This window comes from Erinaceus europaeus, chromosome 1 (assembly GCF_950295315.1).
Source record: "Erinaceus europaeus chromosome 1, mEriEur2.1, whole genome shotgun sequence".
Lineage (NCBI taxonomy): Eukaryota > Metazoa > Chordata > Mammalia > Eulipotyphla > Erinaceidae > Erinaceus > Erinaceus europaeus.
Genome location: NC_080162.1, coordinates 86,119,673 through 86,135,547, shown reverse-complemented (window position 1 = coordinate 86,135,547; position 15,875 = coordinate 86,119,673). Strand labels below are relative to the sequence as shown.

Sequence of the window (15,875 nt, the reverse complement as noted above, 5' to 3'; positions counted from 1 at the left end):
GGGAAAAAAGCTTATAAGGTAATGGGAGGCAATAAAAGAAACAACGTATGTACCTAATTTGAAAAGAAGTGAAGAAAAAAGAGCAGGGCTAGGTAGCACAATGGTTATGCAAAGAGATTTTCATGCCTGAGCTTCCAAAGTCTCAGGTTCAATCCCCAACACCACCATAAACCAGAGCTGAGCAGTGCTCTAGTAAGAAAAAAAAATGAAGAAATAGAATTAAAAAATAGTTTCAGGGAAGGTAAATGAAAAGAAAATTTTATTACAATTAAAAGTACTTACACATCTAAGACCAGACTGTGGTGCTTTTGGTTGAGTGCATATATTACTATGCTCAAGGACCTGGGTTCAAGCCCCCAGTTCCCATCTGCAGGAGGGAAGCATCATGAGCAGTGAAGCAGTGCTGCAAGTGTCTCTCTGTCTATCTATCTCCTCCTCCTCAATTTTCTCTCTCTCCTATCAAAGAAAAACATATACACACATATATGCAAATATATATGCATTTTTATTTTGGGGGTAAAGACTTTATTTATTAATGAGAAAGATAGGAAGAGAAAGAAAAAAATAGACATCACTCTGGTACATGTGATGCTGGGGATTGAACTCAGGACCTCATGCTTGAGAGAGTCCAATTCTTTATCCACTGCACTACCTCCCAGATCACTATATTTTACTTTATACAACAAATCGTATCACAGTTAATTAACTGGAATCTCACTTTCATTGTTCACAGGAAACCAAAATCAACTGTGTTCGTCTGGCTACCAAAGGTATGTTTGCATGTCCATATCTGTTGTCAACTTTTTTTCAGTTATTTAAGTATTTATCTCTCTAATTATACAGAGCAAGTTTAGGAAAGAACTACTGAAAACAAAAATATATATATTATTTTTATTAGAGTCATTTGCATTTGACTACTAGTACATGCCTATGTTGAAGACATATTAAAAGTTTAAAACGTATCTGTTGGGTGGTGAGATGAACGGTGAGTAGATGGACTGTTATCGGTAGAGTAGTAAATAGAAATGTAATCAAATATTCTTTTTGTATTCTCATGTAATTTAGGTCTACGTTTATGTGCGTCTTTTCAACTCACATCTGTTAGATCTATTTTCTGGCACATAGATTATTGTTGCTACCTGTTATAATGAAAAAACAAGCCCTGCATTGCTATGTAGTTGGTATTTTCAACACTTATCCCCAGTACTAAGGCAGCATCGTTCAGGCTCATCACTTTTTTGTTTTCCTGATTATAATTGAATTGCCTGACTCTTTCAAGTGCTACACACTTCTGTTTATCACTCTTTAAAAAAAATCAATGAATGGTTTGTTATCATTTAACCTATTACAAGGTTGAATGATTAGAAATAAGGTTTTTATCTTTTTGTTTGAGAACTGATATTCTTAACAGCTATTCTCCCTGCATAAATACACCCAAATTGGACAATTTTGTTATCTTCCCTGAATTTATTGACTATATATATATATTTCATGGGTTGATTCCATTGCAGATGTCAGGTATAAAAATAAGAGATCATACAATCATAGATATAATCTATAGACAAAGATGATACCCAAGTTTATGTGTATGTCCATATGTGAATATTCATAATATATGCACATATACGTATAGAAGAGATACACAGGGGGGAGGGGAGAAACAAGGGAATAGAGAGAGAGGAGAAAATTGTCTGGTATTTGGCAAAATATGTATCAAGACCTATCATGTGTGGCTTTTATAACTTGAATCAGAGGACCAAGTGGTGGTGTGCTTGGTTAAGTGGACATGATACAGTGCACAAAGGACCCAGGTAAGAGCTATTGGTCACTACCAGTAGGGGGAAGGCTTCACAAGTGGTAAAGTAGTGCTGCCCTTGTCTTTCTGTCTTTCTTTCTCTCTGTCTCCACCTTCCTATCAATTTCTCTCTGCTCTATCAAATAAAATAAAGTTTATCTGTCAACGCCCATGTTCAGCAGGGAAACAATTACAGAAGCCAGATCTTCCATCTTTGGCACCCCATAATGACCCTGGATCCATATTCCCAGAGGAATAAAGCATAGGAAAGCTATCAGGGGAAGGGATGGGATACAGAGTTCTGGTGGTGGGAATAGTATGGAGCTGTACCCCTCTTATCCTGTGGTTTTTGTCAGTGTTTCCTTTTTATAAATAAAAATTATAAAAAAAGAAAAGAAAAAAATTAAGACAGATAGACTGAAAGTTTATCCAACTCTAAAAGAAATCCATTTAACTCTGAAGATATGAAATCAAACAGTGGGCAGAAAGGGGAAGATGCAGGAGGGAGGAGAAGACAGAAGCACAAAGGACTCACTGCCACAAGAAACTCACTCTGATGATGTGTAAGTCATGAGAGGTCGGCATGTCCCTAACTTGTTCCCTCTCAGGAACACCAGCTACTGGACAGAAAGAGATAAAATACTCTTTGTGAGGCAAAGAGAATTGATGATCTGTAAACAAAAGTGGCACAAATAACAGGCCTTGGCAGACTTTTCCACTGGGGAAAACAGATAATCTAGAAAGAAGAGCACCATCAATTGGATAGCACTAGAGCCCTAGACAGTAAGCAGGATAGCTGGGTGTCCAGAGCATCCCCTTTACACAGGTTACAAGGGATGTAACCTGTGGTGGTGGGGATTTAGACTGTGGAAATTCACAGAGACAGCTCCTTCATGGTGACAGGGCTTTCAGCATGAAAGAACTGAAGAGTTGGTGCAGCGCGTCCAGCCTCCATGGAATATGTGAAACTCTAGGGACAGCCTGCCTTGGTCTCCTGAGAATAACCTTAAAGGACAGTTTATTGGAACATATTAGCTGTACTAAGAATTGGAGACGGATGACTGGATAGGTGATAGGTAAATAATAGTAACTTTGAGAGAGGATATCTAAAAGTATATTCCTGACAATTTCAGGTTAAACTGCCCTCATAAACATAGACACCCACCATGCCACACTTCTCTAGAATTATACTGCTGATATACAGGAGAAATGCAGTGGTGTTTAAATGACAAGAGCAGAGGTCTTTTGGAGAGTATGCTATTTTTCCATGTGTACAACTAGGTCAAGCCGAGCCCCACAACACTGAAGGAAGCTCAGTGCTGTGGTCTGTCTGTCTACCTATCTTTCTGTCTGTCTGTCTGTCTGTCTATCTGTCTGTCTGTCTATCTGTCATCTATCTATATTATCTGTTTGTCTATCTGCCTCTCTATGTCTATCAAAAATAAATACATCGATACATAAATATGTAAATACATAAGTAAAGCAGAAGAATCCTCTCCTTAACATAATGATTCCCCATCCTCCCTTTTGACCTATAAAATACCATTCTCTGTGAGTGCATATGGCCAGTGTGGGAGTGTTCAGGGGTGGGAAGGGAGATATGATTGAATATGAATGCCCCAACTGTGGAGCCCTAGCCAGAGCCCAGAGGGAACAGGATCAGGGGTGGATTCTAAGTGTTCTCACCCTTACTTTCCAACACAGTGAGGGTCATCACCTCACCCAGAGAAGCAGGGTACTCGAAACACTTGGGAATGGGGCTGAGAGCACAGTGCCAGTCTATCACAGTTCAGGAAGCGATCCACTCTCAGCACTGCACTAGATAAGGGCATATTTGAGGATGAGAAAGAAAAGGCAAAGGGAGGGAAAATTATGTTTTCTTAGTGTTTACTTTGTGCTGGGGCAACCAGAGTTTATTAGTCGCAAACCCTATCTAAATTTGTGCTTTAGGAGCTGGGATGATATCAGAATAGTCATACAGGGAACTTGCCTGCCGAGATCACAGGTTCAATTCCTAATACTCTCTAATAACACAAAATGAGTAGATCTCTGGTCAAAAAAGAGGCTGGGGCAATATACACTCAGAAAGATGACAGATACACCACTATCCTTCCTGAAGTTCATGTTCTACCCTTAAGGATTTTGTATCAAAGTTCTGAGGTCAGGAATCTAGGATTCAGTATCCCAACTTTTTCTGTCTATCTACTTTTTCTTTCTTTTTGTTTTTTCTTGTTTCATTTTTCTTTCTTTCTTTATGATTGTTGTTGTTTTTGTTGTTGTTGTTCTTCTTCTTTTGTGTGAGTTTACTGAAATTGTTCCTCTTTTAAATTAAGAAAGATGAGCATAGGACTATCCCATGCTTCGATGAGGTATCTAGAGTCCTGATAACAGAGGCCATAGAACATCTGTCTCCCTCCAGTTTCCTCCACTTCTTTGTTATCTTGGGCTCTTCTTCATAGATCTGTCAGTGGACCTCCAGTACCTGGAGTGTGACCACATGCAAACTTGAGGCCAGTGCTCTGGGGATGAAGCAATATCCTCCTGTTCCTGTCCAGATAAGAGTTTATGGTCACTAGAACCACAGGGCTCCCACTCAGGGTAAAAGTTCCTCCAACCACTCATTCCAGGTCCTAATCTGACTTAAAGCCCAGTGCATCTTCTATTAGATACCACATCTGGCTCTGGCATAGGACTCCAAGCTTTGTCTGCATTGTTGCCACTAGTCATCCAAGGTCTCAGTGCTTCGACCTTTGGAGGACTGCAAACCAAAGCACCTGTGTTTGTGTTGTGTGGCTGCTATAGCAAAGTGCCACAAATGGAAAGATGTAACAACAGTTTCTTGTTTCATAATTCTGAAGGGCAGAAATCTGAGATCAAGATGTCTGCCAACATGGTTAATTACATCTGAGGCTGTGAGCAAGAATCTGGTCCTTGCCCCTCCCTTAGCTGTTGGTGATACTCTGATGCTCCTTTGCTTCTAGATGCATCTCCCCAGACTCTTAGCTTTGTCTCACACAGTGATATCCCTGTGTGCATCTCTGTGACCAAATTTCTTCTTTAGGTAAGGTTGCTGGTCATATTGGGTTAGGGACTCATCTACTTCAGTGTGGTATCATCCTAGCTTTACTATATCTTCAAGAACCAAGTTTTCAATTAAGGTTACAACCCAAGGTACTGAGAGCTAAAATTTCAGCATAGAAATGTGGGGAGTGGATGGGTGGGAGTGAAGGTGGTAAAGAAGTACTATTCAACGTATAACAAGATCCACACACTTAAGTGAGGTATCTTTGTAGTTCCCATGGGAGCTAAGGACTCTTCACCCTCCACAATGTGATTCCAATGACTTTGAATGGTGTGAAAGGATTAGGAACCATTTTTGGGTGGAGCAGAGGAAGTCTGAGGTTCCTGTCAGAAGCTGAATAGGGTTGGTTGCCTTAGGCAGAGAGACTGTTCTATGGAAGAAGCCTGACTGAAGTAAATATAGGTTGTCCTTGCATACCAGATGTGTGCTCACAGAATTCTTGTCAAACCCTACGTGATGGTGCAACAGTGATTGCTGATCCAATCATGATTTTATATAACCTGAACAGTTCAGTGAGGGTCATCCCTTCACCCAGAGAAAGGCACTCACAACTCCAGCACTGTCCTTTAAGAAAAGGTGTAATGGGACAGGCTTGGTTTTAAGGAACCATGATTTCCCAAGCACTTTTTTTCCATGGCACTCAAAAAACTTTGTTGAAATGAGTAAATGCAGTTTGAGTTAATATCTCACTATAGCAAGGATCAGGGACTCCCAGAATCTCCCAGAAACTTGGTCATACCATGTCTAAAATGATCCTTTTTTTTTTAAATTTATTTCTTTATTGGGGAATTAATGTTTTACATTCAACAGTAAATACAATAGTTTGTACATGCATAACATTCCCCAGTTTCCCATTTAACAATACAACCCCCACTATGTCATTTATCATCCTTCATGGACCTGTATTCTCCCCACCCACCCACCCCAGAGTCTTTTACTTTGGTGCAGTACACCAATTCCATTTCAGGTTCTACTTGTGTTTTCTTTTCTGATCTTGTTTTTCAGCTTCTGCCTGAGAGTGAGATCATCCCATATTCATCCTTCTGTTTCTGACTTATTTCACTCAACATGATTTTTTCAAGGTCCATCCAAGATCGGCTGAAAACAGTGAAGTCACCATTTTTTAATGATCCTTATTTACCCAGTCATGGAACTTTGTTTGTTTTGTTTTTTAACATATCTACTGCCAGTGATTTGCTGATAAACACACTTTTTTTTTTGCCTCCAGGGTTATTACTAGGGCTCAGTGCCTGCACTAGAAACTACTGCTCCTGGAGGCCATTTTCCCCATTTTGTTGCTCTTGTTGTAGTTGTTACTGTTATTGTTGTCATAGCTGTTATTGTTGTTGGATAGGACAGAGCGAAATAGAGGAAGGGAAGACAGAGAGGGGGAGAGAAAGAGAGACCCCTGCAGACCTCCACTGCTTGCGAAGCAACCCCCTGCAGGTGGGGAGTTGGGGGCTTGACCCTGGATCCTTAAGCCAGCCCTTGTGCTTTGCGCCATGTGCACTTAACCCACTGTGCTACCACCACCCAGCCCCCACTTTTTTTTTAATGAAAGAAATACCCTTGTCTGCAGCATGTGTGCTTCTCCAAGGTGTAGATATCTCCAACCACATTCAATGTCATGTTACAACTGGCTTGCAGAAATAATCTGCTAAATTAACAACTGGCTTTACTTAACAACATACTTTACTACTGCAAAGTGCTTTGGAGAAATGTTATTGTTGTTATTATTCATGACTATTATTTCCTTTTTACAGTCAAACAGCTCACTTATTGAGCATTGATAAGTGAGGAACCTTTTAAATAACTTTGGACTTTTAATTGCTTATTTTATTTTTTAATGAACCAGTTGGTGTGGCTCCTGTCCTCAGGAAACAAGCAATCTAGCATGGAGGCAGACATCAGATGCTGGAATTAAGACTGTGAGCAAAGCTTCCAAAAACTAGTGAATGGGGACTATGGTTGCAATGGTGCTGAAGCTCAAGGTTGTGATAGGGGTTATATTCCTGGACCATCAACAAAGGGTCTACTCCTTTGAGACTAGTGCGGCATAGGGTATTTTGTGCCTCCCTATCCCATCACTTCTTCTCAACTAACACAAAGAATTCTAAATAACCCAGAACAAAGTCAGCAGTCTCTGAGCCTTTTCACTGTGAAAGCAACCATATACCTAGCCCAGGTCCCATAGTCAGAACCAAGTATCCTGTGTTGGTAAAGGATCAAGTGTGCTGCTTTACGTACAACCAGTATCTATTTATACAGTTTTGAGGGATCACATGGTAGCACACCTAATCAAGCTCTCATGCTACAATGTGCAGGAACCTGGTTCAAGTCACGGGTCCCCAACTATTGTGGAAAACTTTGCAAGTTGTAGAGCAGTGTTGCAGGTATCTCTCTTACTCAGTCCCTCTCTATCTCCCCTTCCCTTCTCAATTTCTCTCTGTCTCAATTCAAAATAAATAAATTACATTAAAAATTGAGGCAGAATGTCAAATTGCAGGCCCAGCCATGGGTTTTCAGGTTGGGAGATTAGTGTGTGTTAGTAGAAGGGTTAATTCTAGGATCAGTACAGGCTTACCTCAGAAACTTTGAAGGCAGTCTTTTTTATATCGATGTTCACTTGTGGTCACTATCCTATATTCACAATATGTTTTGCCTTGTTCCTTATCTAGGGTTTGACTGTTATTAACTCTGACTGGAGATTTAGAGGAATCAGAATAAGAGTTCAGTCATACTGAAGTGGAGCTTATCATGAGATGATAAAGAGATTGGGAGCTGTCTTAAAACAGATTCCCTAGAAGCAGAGCCTGAGGCAGGGATTTGGTCACAGGTAAGGTGTTGAGGGAATCTCTAAAAAGAAATCTATAAATGGAAGAGAGAAGTGGGATATCAAATTTAAAAAGAGATTGAATAAGAATCTCATGGAAATAAAAAAAACAAAACTCAAACCTAGGTTAGATCTAGAGTGGAATATAAACTGTAAATTTCTCCAAGGTCTCCATGCCTTGAGGAAAAATGCCAGTACTTCCCTCTCCCCCTTCCCTCCCTCTCCCCATGCTCACCCCCTCCCTGTTCCCATCCTCTTCCATAGCAGTCAGTCCTCCACACTTCTCCTCAATTTCTCTGGTGGCTCCAGCAGATGTAAGATCTGGAGAAAGTCACAGGTGTCAGCCTAAGTGTCAGTATTCAAAACAGCTCAGGGATGGCACACCAACCCAAAAGGGAAATCCAGCTTTGGTGCCAATAGCAAGAACTTCAGAGCTCTTAGAGTATATATAAAGGATGTATTATATCCTTGAGTTGAGGGGTTGTAAAAGATTAATGGAATTACCTCAAGTTCAAGAGCTAAAAAGAAAAATTCAAGAGCCCTTTACTTGGCACACTCTAGCTCTGGGAATCTGCTCCCAGAGCAGACTGCAGTCAGTGGGTAAGAGAACATTAAATTACGGTTTGGAAAAAGAAAGCTATTATTCAGACTTTGAAAGGATGGCAGTAGAATGTCACGGAGCAAAAACAATCATTTTAAAATTTAGACTTTGTAGTTAAAACTATAACTCTGAGAAAAGGCAAATAAAAGGGAGGTGGGCTTAGATCCACTTTAAGTAGTGGGTGGGCTCAGCTTCAGGTTCCAAGCTGAGGTAAGCTGAAGAAATAGAGCAAATGTGTGTTCGGGATTGTCTTAGGAGAGGCAGAAGCGCAAATGGAAGATAAAACCCTTCCTGTAGAAAATAGTATTATCCCATCAAGTGGAAGGTGCCCTCAGTTGCAGCTGCCAAGGGAGATATTGGAGTCTAGACTAATACCCTCTGCTTGAGACAGAGCCGGCTATGGTGATGGTGGGTTCCTGACCTGGAGGTTCAGTTCTAGGGCCATAGGGACCATTTCCTCATCCATAAACTGAAGTTCAGTTCACCCATGCCCCCTTACTTTCTGATTCTCCTGTGTTTAAGTCTTCCCTCTGTCTCCCTCTGTGCATAAGTCTATTCATTTTACTAATTTCTCTTATTTAAAAGTCAGACTTGCCTGCATGGACTACTCCTTCCACCCCTTCAGCGTCATCCAAGCTTCTATCCTATTGTTCTATACTCCAGCACATGGGTCCTCTTTCAACTCTTGACATGTATCAGTTCTTTTTTTCCAATTTCAGGGACTTTCATCATCCACCACCCCCACTATCTCAAATTATTTGGTCACAAACATGTCTCTTTAAAAAGTGGACATCTTTTCCACTTTTCCATCATATACCAGGACCCCAATGCCCCTGGGCTCCCTTCATTTCTCTTCTTCCATAGAGTTCTTTGCTTTGGTGCAGTATACCAAATCCATTCCAAGTTTTACTTTGCATTTTCTTTTTCTGTCCTTGGAAAAGGATCAGAATTTGGGTGAGAGTGTTTTACAGACATCTGTCACAGGGGGGTGAGAGGTTATACCTTTGTGTCAACAACTGTATTGTAATCCAATAGCTTCCCATTAAATAATAATAATAATAATAAGTAATGGGGGTGGGTCTGGGCAGTGGAGCATTGGGTGAAGTGCACATTACTTGGGTTCGAGCCCCTACTCCCCACCTACAGGAAGTCTGCTTCATGAGCAGTGAAGCAGGTCTGCATGTATTTATCTTTCTCTCCCTCTCTCTATCTCCACATCCTTTTTCATTTTCTCTCCTTATTATTTAATCAAAATTAGAAAAAAAGGGAAAAAATGGCCACCAGGAGAGGTGGGTTTGTAATACTGGCATCAATCCCAGTGATAACCCTGGTGAAAATTAGCCGAAGAACATAAAACCAAAAGAAAAAAAAAAGGAAGGAAGGAAAGGAGAGAGAGGGGGAGAAAGAGACCAGAGACCAAGGGAAGAAGGGAGGAAGGAAAGAAGGTAGAGAGCTTTCAGACTGCAGCTTAACACACCATGTCTCATAAAGATCATCATGAAGGGTCAGATGGTGGTGGACCTGGTTGAGCAAACACATCACAGTGCACAAGGACCCAAATTCAAGCCCACAGTCCTCACCTGTAGGAGGGAAACTTCACATGTAGTGAAAAAATACTATAGATGTCTTTCCTCTCTCCCCCTCAATTTCTCTCTGTCTCTATCCAAAATAAATAAAAATAAAATGATTTTTAAAAGACTGGCATGATATCCAAGTTGTGCAGAGCCTTAAAATTTTGTCCTCTCATTATATACTTTAGCTTTTTTTTTTCAGAGCATTCATTCATCATGACTTGCAAATATATACTTTATTATTTTATTTACTAGAGCGCTGCTCAGCTCTAGCTTATGGTGGTACAGGGGGTTGAGTCTGGTACTTTAGAGCCTCAGGGATGAGTCTCTTTTCATAACCACTATACTATCTACCCCCCACACAAATAAATACTTTTTATTTGCTTACACATTTAATGTCTGTCTCCCAGCTGGCGTCTAAATGAATTAAAAGGGATTGCATTGATTCTGAGCACGGTTATGTCCTTGAACACCTTGCACACAGTGGTGCTCAGAAAAATGTGCTGGATGAGCAAATGAATGAATTAGGGAGTTGATGAGTGACTTGATTAACTAATAAAACTAACTAACTGATCCCTGACCTCCTTTTATTTATTTTTAAAAATTTTTAAAATATTTATTTATTTTCCCATGTGTTGCCCTTATTGTTCATTGTTGTTATAATTATTATTATTGTTGTTGTTACTTATGTAATCATTGTTGTACAGGACAGAGAGAAATGTAGAGAGGAGGGGAAGACAAAGAGAGGGAGAGAAAGATAGACACCTGCAGACCTGCTTCACCACCTGTGAAGCGATTCCCTTATAGGTGGGGAGCCGGGGGCTCAAACCGGGATCCTTGTGCCTGTCCTTGTGCTTTGTGCCACGTGAGTGAGCTTAACCTGTGGTGCTACTGCCTAACTCCCCAACCTCTTTTTAGAAGCTACAAACTACTTGGCAGAACTGTTTCTTTTCTTGTTCTAAGTCAAAGGGGTAGAGGTAGGGATTAGCTATGTGATCTACAATGGTCACCATTAAAAAGGCCAGCCCAACCTTTGTGTAGGTACTAGCTACACTTGCCTCACACACACCTCATATTCCTTCCTGAACTTCCACCACTGAACACTGTAGTCAGAGGGAGTCTCATTATCATGGGTGCAAATTGGCTTCCTTTTTCCCTCCTGCTGTTTGGTCTTTGAGATCACAAAGGCACAGTTTGCTTTTTCTCTTTCCAGAAAATAAAATTTTGCTTCCTCTTACTGAGGTTTAATCCCTCAATAAGGAAATTACAAGCAACAACAACAATTTTTCTTCCTTTGATTTACTCCTATGCACCCCAGTTAGGATTAAGCTAGTACTTGTTTTCCTCCCTTCTTTGTGTAAAAACCTGTCTGGCCACCAGCAGGCAGCACAAGCACCTCTCCCATTCCTGGAGGCAGCCATGAAGGGAGCACAGCTGGTTGCACAAACACCCGCTGGGTGCGACCAAGTGGCAGTTAAAAAAATCAGCTCTGATTTGATTTGCAAACTGAGCTGAGTCTTTGAGACAAAATAAATCTGGAAACCCATAAAGCCATTTGCAGAGTTGCTTTGCACAAGACAGTCAGTTTTAATGTAGTAAACACACTCTAATGATCCCATTAAAACAACCCCCCTCTGGAGTAGGTGCTGAAAGCTGAACTCCAAAATATGAAGCATGAGATAAGGACCAATGTCACCAATAAGTTTTATGCTGCCCAGTGCTAGTGATGGACTAAACCCATTATCCGAATGGCAGTGGGTTAGAGGTGTGACTGGTGGTCGTTTGTAAAGGTGGCTTATTTTTATAACAGCTAAAACTGATGTATTTCATCCAACATTCTTCTTTCCTTTCCCTGTGGTAGAGTCTCACCTCTACTGGGACAGGGAGAGACAGTAAGTACCTAATGAGATGCCCTTGTTATAAGACGGGTTGAGAGGGGAGTGCTGTATTCATGGCCTGCTGGTTTTTGTTTTGTTTTTGTCTCCATGGTTATTGCTAGGGCTAAGTGCCTGCACTATGAATCCACTGCTCCTAGAGGTTATTTATTTTCTCCCCTCTTGTTGTCCTTGTTGTTTTAGCATTGTGGTTATTACTGTTGTTGTTAATGCTGTTGTTGGATAGGACAGAGAGAAATGGAGAGAGGAGGGGAAGACAGAGAGGGGGAGAGAAAGGTAGACACCTGCAGACCTGCTTTACCACTTGTGCAGCAACGCCCCTGCAGGTGGGGAGCTGGGGGCTCAAGTTGGGGGCTCAAACCTGGATCCTTATGCCAGTCCTTGCACTCTTGTCATATGCACTTAATCCTCTGCGCTACCGCCCAACCCCCATTGTGTTTTGTTTTGTTTTGTTTTGTTTGTTTTAGTAGAGCATTGCTCAGCTCCCACTTACAGTGGTGGGAGTAGGGGGAGGGTTGAGAATGGGAGGGGTGGGAATGGGGATTGAACCTGGGACTTTTGAGCCCTAGGCATGAGAGCTTTTTGCATAACCATTGTTCTATCTACCCTACCCTTCATGGCTTCTTTATCCATGAGAATAACAGGTCACAGATGGTATGAGAAACTAAAGGAGATGCAGGAACTATCTTCTATCAGATAGAATTGTTTAATTGATCCAATTCTGTAAGGAAAAGGAAGGTTCTATTTTAAGTTACCTTGACAGGCTTCATGGGATAATGGGGAATCATAGATAACTTGGTTCAAAGCCTGCATTCAAACCTTCACAGTGTGACTGAACAGTTATATCCACTCTGAGTTTACAATTTCTCTTTTAAACATTTGTTGTTTATTTATTACACATAAGATGGAAAATAAAGGAGAGAGAAAGAGAGAAGGGGCCAGGTGGTGGTGCACCTGATTGAGCACACGTTACAAAGGCAAGGACCTGGGTTCGAGCTCCGTGGTCCCCATCTGCAGGGGGAAAGCTTGGCAAGTGGTGAAGCAGTGCTGCAGGTGTCTGTCTGTCTTTCTCTTTATCACCCCCTTACCTCTCAATTTCTGGCTGTCTCTAACCAATAAACAAATAAAGAAAAATAATGTTTAAAAAGTTTTTAAGGGGCCAGGTTAAGCACATATGTCGTGAAGCGAAAGGACTGGTGTAAGGATCCTGGTTGGAACCCTGGGCTCGAGACCCCAGCTCCCCACCTGCACAGGGGTTGCTTCACAAGAGGTAAAGCAGGTCTGTAGGTGGTCTATCTTTCTCTCCCCCTCTCTGTCTTCCTCTCCACTCTCAATTTCTCTATCCTATCCAACAACAATGACAGCAATAACAACAACAATAACAGCAATAACACCAACAACAATAAACAACAAAGGCAACAAAAGGGGAAAAATAGCCCCCAGTGGATTTGTAGTGCAGGCACCAAGCTCCAGCAATAACTCTGGAGGGAAAAAAAAAAAGTTTTTTTTAAAACAAAGAAAACCCAGAGTACCACTTAGGCACATGTGCTGCCAGCAATCAAACCAGGAACCTCAGACATGAAATTCCACTGCTCTGCTAGTATCTACAGCCATGTATAATTTCACCCGTAAGCCTGAGTTTATTTTTTCTTTCCCCCAATTATTTAACATAATGCAAGTGAAGGTTAAGAACATGATAAACCGGTTGAATTTCTTTCTCTCTGTCATCTTCCCAGAAGATAAAATAGAAAATTTGGATAAGTTAGAAACAAAGGTTAAAAATAAAATAATAAAGGTCCATTGATGTTTTCTGATAGGCTTCAAAGTAGTTGAAGAGGGAGGGAAAATAGCAGAAATTAACCACCCCTTTTTTTCCAGTCACAGGCTATATGGACTGACAAGAGTTAACAATTCATTGATAAAATTAAAACGTGGGATGTCTTATGGATTAAATCAAAATTGATCATCATCATTACCTTTATTTACATAAATAATGAAACATGACAAGACCCAGAAAGGTCAAATAAAGAGGTCTAGTTCCTAGGAACTTTATTTTAGGTCCAGCTCCAAAGTTTATGCAGTTTCTATGGCACCATTTTAAATTTCAACAATACCATAGACTGAGATTCTGTGAGTTGCTGTCAAGGTTCCTTATGTCCTGTTTGTTCACTCCTCCACACTTCTTTCCCAGTAATAGTTGAGAAAATTTAGGGTGTAATGAGTCTTGGTATGTCTTCAGTTGTGCCTATGCTAAATTCTGGGATCTGGACCAGACAGCAAGTTGCCTCAGGAACCCTCAACTTTTTTCACTTCCAGAATATATTGAAGCTACTAAACCAAAAAATTAATTTTTCTTTAGGGTTATATGCTCTAAAGCCATATTTAGCCCATCCACATCTTTGTACTCGTTCAACATTCATTGCTTTAGAAAGGATAATGTAAGAAAGGAATCTGAAGCACTCATAACCCTGACCTCCTTCTTTAAGTGATCTCAGTGTATTCATGAATGTCTGACCTATAAACAAGGATTGGACATTGTGAAGAGAGAGGGTTATCGTTCCTCCAGTAAAAAATTGAAAGTCATATGATGAGGGAGGAGCAGGTAATACGTGAAAAAGCAAAAGATGGTTATCTTTTATTTATTTATTTATTTAATTTTAGGATTAATTAGGACACAATAGTATTTGCTGCAACCATTTAATACCCAGATCTCAGTAGCTTAATACTGAATTTTTTGTTGTTGTTGTTTTGAGCTTCTTTGCTGTTATACAATCTGTAGGTGATCATATCTGGCTTAAAATGCTCTCATGGCAGAAGAGAAGTATATAGTTAGGTAGGTAGCTTGACTCTATTAATAGCTCACTAAAGTTTATGTGACCTTGATGAAACTCTGGGGACAAATGCTGAGGAAAAGTGAAACTGGGATTCCTCCATATGCCTAAGGAGATATGGGCCAGATACTAATCATCTCTATGGCATAGTATTTTTCATATATTGGTACATGTTACTGATTTATGAGAAATATGAATGTACTCATACCCCACATATAATCAGTCTATAAGGCATTTTCCACTTTTTCCATTTCCCGTTTGTGTTCTTCTAATACCCATCATCTACCACTTATCTTCTGTTGTTTCATTCTATAAGAAAATCACATGCATAGCTATATCTATTTTTTTAATTAATTAATTTATTTATTCGCTTTTGTTGCCCTTGCTGTTTTATCATTGTTTTGGTTATTATTGTCGTCGTTGTTGGATAGAACAGTGAGCAATGGAGAGAGGAGGGGAAGACAGAGAGGGAGAGAAAGATAGACACCTGCGGACCTGCTGCACTGCTGTGAAGCGACTCCCCGGCAGTTGAGGAGCCAGGGGCTCGAACCGGGATCCTTATGCCAGTTCTTGTGCTTTGCACCATGTGCACTTACCCTGCTCTGCTACTGCCCAACTCCCATCTATATCTATTTTTATCCCCTAGAGCCTAAAAAGCCTGCTAAGCAGAGTAACCTTAGATGGTGGAGTGAGAAGCATTAGCTCTTGACCGGCCAACTACATTAAATCTTAAACTCTTTTCCATTTAATCCTTAAAATAACTTCATGAGATTCTTATTATCATCTGCATTTTATAGAGAAATTGAAACTCATAAATGTATGTAATTTTCCAAGTGATAAGAGAGCAGCAAGTCAGTAAATGAAAAATAATAAACCAGGATTTCATTTATTCATTTAGTTTTCAATAAATATTTATTGACTGCAGCATAGCATTTGCTGTGTGGTTCCTCATACCTTAGAGGCTAAAATTTTTTTATCTTTAGGTTTGGGCAATCATTTATTCTTGTCTGGAAAAGATACCTGACTTCTCTGTGTCTGAGTTTCTCTATCTATAAAATAATGAAAGTAACCCCACTTACTTCATGGGACTAATGCAGGAACTTAATGAGCTGGTACATAGAAAGTACTTAGTACAATGTCTGGCTTCTAATAAGCCCCCAACAAGTAGTCTTTAGTGGGAGAGCAAGAAACAGAAAATTACATCAATATAATAAGATAAAGAATAGGATGAAGGTGGATTCAGGATGCTGCAAGAATGCAGAGAAGG

The 15,875-nt window shown here is 40.3% G+C and overlaps 1 protein-coding gene across 11 annotated transcripts in view; it reads left to right on the top strand.

Moving 5' to 3' along the window:
- The window catches only part of PTPRT (protein tyrosine phosphatase receptor type T), a 1,549,072-nt gene that overhangs the window by 1,239,478 nt on the left and 293,719 nt on the right, over positions 1–15,875 (top strand). For all 11 annotated transcript variants that reach the window (XM_060190244.1, XM_060190260.1, XM_060190255.1 and 8 more), the window contains exon 13: positions 734–770. In XM_060190244.1, the coding sequence (XP_060046227.1) occupies positions 734–770 (37 nt within the window). The remainder of the gene's footprint in view (positions 1–733; positions 771–15,875) is intronic.